Below are 8,022 nucleotides of genomic sequence, written 5' to 3'. Positions count from 1 at the left end.
CAAAGTTTGCAGACAATTGCAAGTTGTGAGCTATTATTAACTAACCAAATGATGTTGGGATCCCACAGAAAGGCCTCACTGAAACCAATGACTGGTGTCAGAGCCACGGCCTTAAGCCCAGTGTCAGAAAATGTGTTGTCATCCTGTTTGGGGAAAACCTTGTTGCCATGAATTACCACATCAATTGTAGTCCCCTATACACAGAAGGTGTTACAAGAGATCTGGGTGTACAGGTTGACATTGCCACTGTGGTCAGAAAGTGGTCAGAAAGTCTTTCAGTGTGGCACATCTCATTACTAATGCTTTTGCATCCAGGAAGGAAGAGGTCATTGTCCCCCTGTACTCTTCTTGACAGAGTGAAACAGTTTGTTTCAGCATACATATCCTGATGGATGTGAGGTATGACAAAGAAATATATATCATTTACTAACAACAATAATCATATCATCACAGTGATTTACCAGAGAAATAAACAGACCAGATATATGAGCATTAAACCTGGACATCCTGAAACAATCCAGCCATTTGAGAGGTATGCACAGAAACCCTTAATGCAATGAATCTTGACCAAGGCTGAGAAAGTGGTGGGTGTAAGCCATGAAAATGGGGATGTATCTGAAGTACTGGCATAGATAAGCTTACACAGTTGCTGCAGTAACACCCTCCTGTGTGCTGTAACACATATTTAGTGAAATAGCACCAAATAATTGAAAGATGAAATATGCTATGGGTAATTGCATATATATTTGCAAATATATCAGGCACTACAGGGATGTAAGAGCACTGAAAAACAGACACCAATGTGAACGTGCATACCCACAACCAATATCATCACACTCACAGTCACATACTTGTAAGTCAAGTGAACAGTAGAGTATATGGACTGTGTGAACAAATACATTATTGTATGCCACTCACACGCAAGTCCTACATATACTGGCCCAATTCTCAGTGTAGTCTGAATCCTGACCATGGTACAGGACATGTCTCAGTCTGCCCCTACAAATATATACAGCCAACAGACCAGCAGAAACTGAAGCAGCACGCACAGTCAGATGAAAAAGCAGCCATAACACATGCATCTACCCCCCTCCATACACAGCCCAAATAACATGTACACATGACATGTATACACAATCCTGACAGTCTGCTAACAATGGTCAGACATGCACAGACCTCTCACATGTACAATTCACCTCAGATTGTATACGCTCAGGATTCATATCTATGGCCTCTTCCCTGACATGTCTGTGGGTCTACTACATAACTGGGATGGTAGCAGGAATGAAGGCAAGTAAAAATGATACTAAATACGTCTGAGCCTCATTGACATCTGGACAAAGCCTGCCATCATTTGGGGGGCAGAGACACCAAGACAGGGGTAGATTGGACATACTGCTGTCTTAAACTGAGACAGTTGCAGATGTTACTGGGTTTGTTGTAACATATCCTTTATAAGGAATATGATGTCAGTAATACTAATAGATGTGAGTATTTACTGACTGCATTCCCCAGAGTCCCCAACTGATTTTCCAAAGACACCAACTGTCTGGGGAGCAGACAAAACATAACAGGTAAACATGTAGCCAGGCTGTGGATAGCATGCCAGTGGAGAGTTGTCAGAGACATATCACTGTCAGATGTGAAGTCACTTCCTAAATGCATGTCCACACAAACACTGACAATCTATCAACTCACTACGTGTATAACAGCATTGATGACATAGAATATGTTTACTATTCTGGGGATATGTCCCCCATGTTATTGGTCTGTCCCCAAATGTCCTGTCCTGTCCTGTAAGTATTCCCACCTACCTTTGTAATGTCCCTCATACAGGCAAGGAAAAAGGCCAAGGCCCACATGAAGGAATGTCCCATATGTTGGAACTAGCAGCAGTGTCCAGGCCTACAGCACAATACTATGTGGGCACCTACATAGTTGAATGGGTTAGTAATATCTGACATCTACATATCGGAACAGAAGACAGACAGACAGTAGATAGGCAACATGTTATGCAGAAGGATAAATGTTTTGTGTTAATAAATATTAATGAGGTGATTTTATTGGTGGAAATATGAATGGATATTTATAAAAGGTTGGCTGTTTTATGCATGAACTGTTCTGATGAAGCTTGGGAGATTCCTGGGTGAAAGCGCTTAACGTGGATTTTATATTGTAATTGTCTTAATAAAAAGTGGAGTTTCTATGGTTCTGCACTTGTATTTTTATTTCCTTGAGTGTTTGGTGCAAGTATTGGTTAGTTCGTTGGTCCAAGACACCATGGCAGAGTCAGTGGAGCAGTCCGCTTCCAGTATCAATGTTTCTATTGAAAACCAGTTGAAAACAGATGACATGCCAGTCACCAGAACTGAATTCTTACAGTTAATGGAGCTGGTTAAGAGGATTGCTACTACACAATTGAATCAGCTTAATTGCAGCTTACTGAGAAGCCAAAAGCAGTTTCAAGCTGAGGGACTAAACCAATCACAAAGCACGCAACAGACATCAATGAGGAATAGTAATGATGGAACAGTGCTGAACAGCCAAGCGATGAGGGGATCCTTTTTTCCATCACAGGGAATTAATAACAATGCAGGAGCTGGAAGGGGGAATAATGGCTCCAATGGTAGACCATTTGACTTTGACTTCAATTGAAGGGCTGGTAAGCAATTCATTTTTTTTGAACAGCAACAGCCCAGGGCTGAGACTTTTACGGACACTTTGGGTTTGTTTAAAAAGAAACTGCTGCAACTAAAAGGTTTGCAGATGGAGATAGATTATTTAAATGAATGTATTAATGTGAGAAGGGTCCCAAAAGGACTCAGATTTGTTAAATACCCTAACAATTTTGAAACTAATAGTTTGTACCATAAAGAACTTGATGACAGTCCAGTGGGTGGGGTCTCAGTTCTCACTGTCACCCAGCTTGATGACCATGGGTCCTGGATGTCCTCACCATCACCCCATCTATGGTGACCACTGACCTCTTGAGTCCATCACTGTTCCTGTCTTGTCTTTGTCTTGTCTGACTGCAATTGCTTCCCCACCTACCCATCTTACCAGACCCAGACATACCTACATCCTTTCCCCAACATTCCTGTCTGTCTCAAAAAAAAAATAGGCACCTGTACCACAAAAAATTATTGTCCCATATATAGCTCTTCATTTTGCACACATGTCTTCTTGACACACTTGATTCAGTACATTTTTCTATAAAATATGATTGTGTTGTATCACTCCTCTCTCTCTTGAGGTGATAGTCCAAATTCAGTTAATATTTTGGATATATTATCAGTTTTTACTGTTGAAGAAATGGACAGCTATGGTGATTTTCTACCTCCCTCCTCACGTTCCTGTATTGCTTTCCATTCTCCCTCAACTTGCTCCCCATTTCACCACTGTCCTATCTTCTCCATTTCTTTTCTTTAATGTGTTATTGCAAGATGGTGCACATTGCACACCAACATGCACCAATGGTAATAGGAAAGTACTTAAAAGTGTTCACTGTAGCTGTATTCAAACCCAGTACCATTTGTCCCCAAAAAGGAATGTATCATTTTAACACCTTCTTCCACAGAGTCATTTAAGTAGCAGGTTTAATCCAGAGGTTCAATACTAACTGTCAGATTTTAGCACTGCGGCTCATGTTTGTGGACTGCATAGCTATTTGCAAACAAGATAAGCATACAACACTTCCATTCATTCTTCATTTCCTGTGATTGAGCTAAGCACCACTTCACTCAAACAATGGCCAAAAACTAATAGTGAAAAAATGACAGAGAAAACAAACTTGCCAACAAATGAAGAGGAGGTTGGATGATAATGAAACAGAACCTGTGAATTGTGCACTGCTTACTTTCATTTCCAACCTTGACAGACGTACATGTAAAATTTGTAAGTCTAACCTGACACATCCACCTGATGTAAGCATTCACAGTTGCCATCCATTAAACACATGTACTGAGGCAGTGCCTGCACTATGTTTACATCAATACATGGATCCAATTTTTTGGAATTCAGCAATTCTAATGAGTTCAGACATCCTTTGCTTCTTCACCATGCTGACAGCTCTGAATCTACTTCAGACTGAAGGCTGCTATCATGATAAACCAAAAGTTCAAAAATAGAAGCTGAATAACAGAAAAAAATTCCAACTCCAGGAGCGCCAATACTTTATTACAGCACAGTGTTGTAATAAAGTATTGGCGTTCTTAGAGTTGGATTTTTTTCTGCTATTCAGCTCTGAATCTACACCAGATAGCAGCTCTGTAGGTAGGGAAACTGAAGAGGAGACAGATTGTTTATGTGTTCAACACAGAAGAAAGGATATTACTTTGGGATATATCTGCACAAAGGAGTACTGATTTCAAATGCTTGTATTTTGTCAGTTACATATTACATATGCTGACATGTAACTATGAATAATCTGTTTAATGTTTTTTATATTTCTTTTTATTACCACACACTTTTATCTGTCTGCATTACTTACAAGTGTACTGTTCATTGGGGGGGGGTGGAGAAAAGCTGCATTTCTGTTATGGCACAAATAAGAATTATATTGCTATTGTTACTCTTCTTTTGCAGCATCCAGCCTGTATTTAATGCTGTCATATGTTAAAGTCAGTTCGGCACAAATCTCACACCTTTATTTTTTATGCTGTCTGTGTGGACTCTTTTCTGTGGTTGTGTTCCAAAAGTTTTGGAATTCACAGAGAACCCCAGCACATAGTGTACATGGTTGCTTTATAATTTGTTGAATAGCTCCACTGTATTAGATTGGTTAATTAGCATGTAATTCAGCTGCTTATGTTGTAATTAGCATCCCATAGTGTTTACCTAGTTTGCACTGGGGTGCACGCCTCTACACGTTGCTTACCAAATTTAAAAGTTTTCACGCCCATGTGTGCATGACATCATAATCCACATACAATGGAGAATGACCATGTAGACTTTATTGAATTCTCCCGATTGATACAGATTTAATTATGAGTTCAACACAAAAAGGCATGCATTGCTGTAGCTATAGGTATAGACACAGGTACATGTATATTTATACGTGTAAGCTCTATATATAAGAATTAGATATATAAAAAATGTCAACTGTAATATATACAGACACAGACTCCTATATACCACAGCTGTAGCATACAAACAAAAATATAGGCGACTTAAGATAAAGGCACAAGTACAAAGATATATGTGGTTATAGATGCAGAGAAAGCTGTAGCTAAAAAATAAATACCAAGTCAAATTTTGGCAGTTACATTACACAAAATGCTAGCAATATGGATACAGGTTTGGAGTATACCTAATACATCTGCAGATAGGTCCAGATATAACATGTTAATCTGCATACAAATCTATTTTGGTACAAATTCACTAGCACATAAAGTTTTGCACTAATACCTGTACAACATGTGGACTGACATATGAATATCTTTTTGTTTTCTAGGACCTCGAGTATGTATGGGTGAGTCTCTTGCTCATATGGAAATATTTCTCTTCTTCACAACTCTTTTGAAACATTATGAGTTCTTCTGGCCTGAGAAGCATATAAAACCAGACCTTACAGAAAGGTTTGGAATTACGCAATCACCCATTCCTTATAGGGTAGGAATCCGACACAGGGACGTTTGAAAGTACTCATATACAACAGTGCCATGCATACAAGGATTTGTTATACTAAAATGATGTTTCATGTAGTATTGATTATCTTGTTATTGTAATAAAGAAAATACAACTGTCATTATATGTAATATGCAGAGAATTTTATGAGCTTCATATTGCATGGGGGACAAAAACATACTGTTTTATTTTCAGCTGAAATTAAAGCATAATATAAAGTGAAAATCAAAGTAATTATACTTCAACAATTAGATCAGTGATTAAGTAAAATACACAACAGTCCTTCTCCTCCCTACTGCAAGTATTAATAAAATAAAACTGAAAATATAATGTGTGACTGCATTTGCTTAACAGATAAAATGCACCTATTGTTATAAAAGAGACCAAAATGAAAAGTAAAGTTAACATAATAGAGTCAAATAATTGCATCAATGCATTGTATGTCACGTATGAAGTTACTAATATTATCCCCTTTTTTTTCTCTCACCCCAACCCTTATCTTGCTTTTTTTTCCCTACAGCACAATGGGGTAGGTCTGGCCCACAGGATCCTCCTACCCCCACTCCTCCTACTAAGTCAAAGAGGCCCAGCACATCTGGGGACACAACCTGGCAGCAACCCTTCTGGTGCCTTGCATTACCTGGCCCCTCAGGTAGTTCTGTACTGCAGGATAGGCTAGTAATTACCTCTAGAAGCAGTGGCAGATGTGGTGATTTAATCAACCATGATGAACTTCCAGGGTTGGTGTGCAGGATTGTGCCCCGCACTGTTGGTGCACACTTATATTGCATGGAAATGCTGCTCTCCATCATTGTACTTAATAACATGAGAAGGAGATGCAGCCATCAGGCACTGCAACCATAGGTGCAGTGAGGTGACAGTAAGTCCTTGATGTCCCCACCCTCACCCAGCCATGGTGTTCACCAACCTCTTGTATCCATCACCAGCCCTGTGTCTTGTCTTGGATGTCCTGTCTATGAATGCTTCCTCACCTATCCAACCTACCTAACCCAGAAATATCTATGTCCCTTCCTCAACATTCCTCACTCTCTAAAAAAAAGGGCACCTTTCCCATGAAAAATATTCCCATACATAGCTCTCTATTTTGCATGTCTTTTTGACACACTTGATTTGATTGATACAATTATTTGACTCTATTATGTTAACTTTTCTTTTAAGACTACCAACTCCTAAGAAATAACTTTTTTACCTTTAAGACTACCCACCTCATAACAGATGCACACTATACTACAGATTACAACAAGGAATCTTTTTATGTGTGCATATATTGCACATATGCATGTTCCAGTTATACTGATTACAGTTTACAGCAGGCCATTTGTGACAGTGGTTTAGAGGTCTGAAGTTACATTGCAATACTGATGAAAACTTAGCATTGTAAAGATTGCAATTGTAGTTTTTGAATCCACAAATTCTGACTACTCTCTAATACTGTACTGTTGTTTTGTCCTACATACTAACATATGGATGGTTTCCTTTTAAAGTTGGCAGATGCATGCTAAATTTGATACAACTATATAAAATACGAAAAAAAAGTCTTTACCTTTTAATGCTATAGTAATAGTACTGTTCTGATGCATGCAAGCCACATGCTTCTCTCATCCAGGCCAATCTAGCCCAATGGGTTTGTACACTCAGTTGTCTCTCTGTGGCAGCTGTGGAAAAAAACAGAACAGAATACCATCATTAATACAATTCTTGACTATATTCAGCTTTTAACTCTTACAAGTAGTCTCTGTAATTGATGCTTACAGATCTGTGGGGTGTCCCAAGTCCTAGAGTCCTCAATCCAACATTCATGGGTATCCCTCTTCCTCCTCTGGCGGTTGTTGTAGTGGTGTCAACTTTGCTCACCAGTTCAAGGGATACCAGTAGCACTGGTCACAGTTCAGGGAAGATTATCCCATGCCTCTGACTTGTACTCTGCGCTGGAATAGTCCTTCTGCAATAGCCTGGGCCCATGTTCCTTCACTAGGATTTCAACAAACACTTTGAACTCCTGGACACCCCATCTTTGAGCACAGAATCTCAATCCCTCACCACACATGCCTGTCATGCCTACCATAGATCAAGACCAATGTAGAATGATGTTTTCCCTCCAATTGCAGTTATCATGTTTTCTGGGAATGCACACACTGTTTGAAAGTGTTGTGGAATACTTACCATCTTGCAAACATGGTGTTCAGCATTGTGCATCTTCAAGGACCACATTTGTGCAATGTTAAGTGGAGCAAATGTAAAAGTATTTGAAAGTGTTACATACACCTGCATTTGAACCCAGTACCATCTGGTCCCAAAAAGGAATGGATCAATCCACCAACAGGTGGTGCCACAGACTCATTTGAGTAGCAGGTGTATTTTTGAGACTGAATAGCA

General features: G+C 39.3%; 1 protein-coding gene across 1 annotated transcript in view; it reads left to right on the top strand.

Moving 5' to 3' along the window:
* The window catches only part of LOC122796843 (cytochrome P450 2U1-like), a 248,785-nt gene extending 242,830 nt beyond the window's left edge, over positions 1 to 5,955 (top strand). The window contains exon 4 of the mRNA XM_044065586.1: positions 5,453 to 5,955. Coding sequence (XP_043921521.1) covers positions 5,453 to 5,637 — 185 coding nt within the window. The 3' untranslated portion in view covers positions 5,638 to 5,955. The remainder of the gene's footprint in view (positions 1 to 5,452) is intronic.
* The last annotated feature ends 2,067 nt before the right edge of the window (positions 5,956 to 8,022 follow it).

Source organism: Protopterus annectens, chromosome 3.part0 (genome assembly GCF_019279795.1).
Source record: "Protopterus annectens isolate FY-2018-M chromosome 3.part0, PAN1.0, whole genome shotgun sequence".
Taxonomy (NCBI): Eukaryota; Metazoa; Chordata; order Ceratodontiformes; family Protopteridae; genus Protopterus; species Protopterus annectens.
The sequence above is the reverse complement of the archived record's forward strand: the minus strand, read 5'-3'. Positions and strand labels throughout refer to the sequence as shown.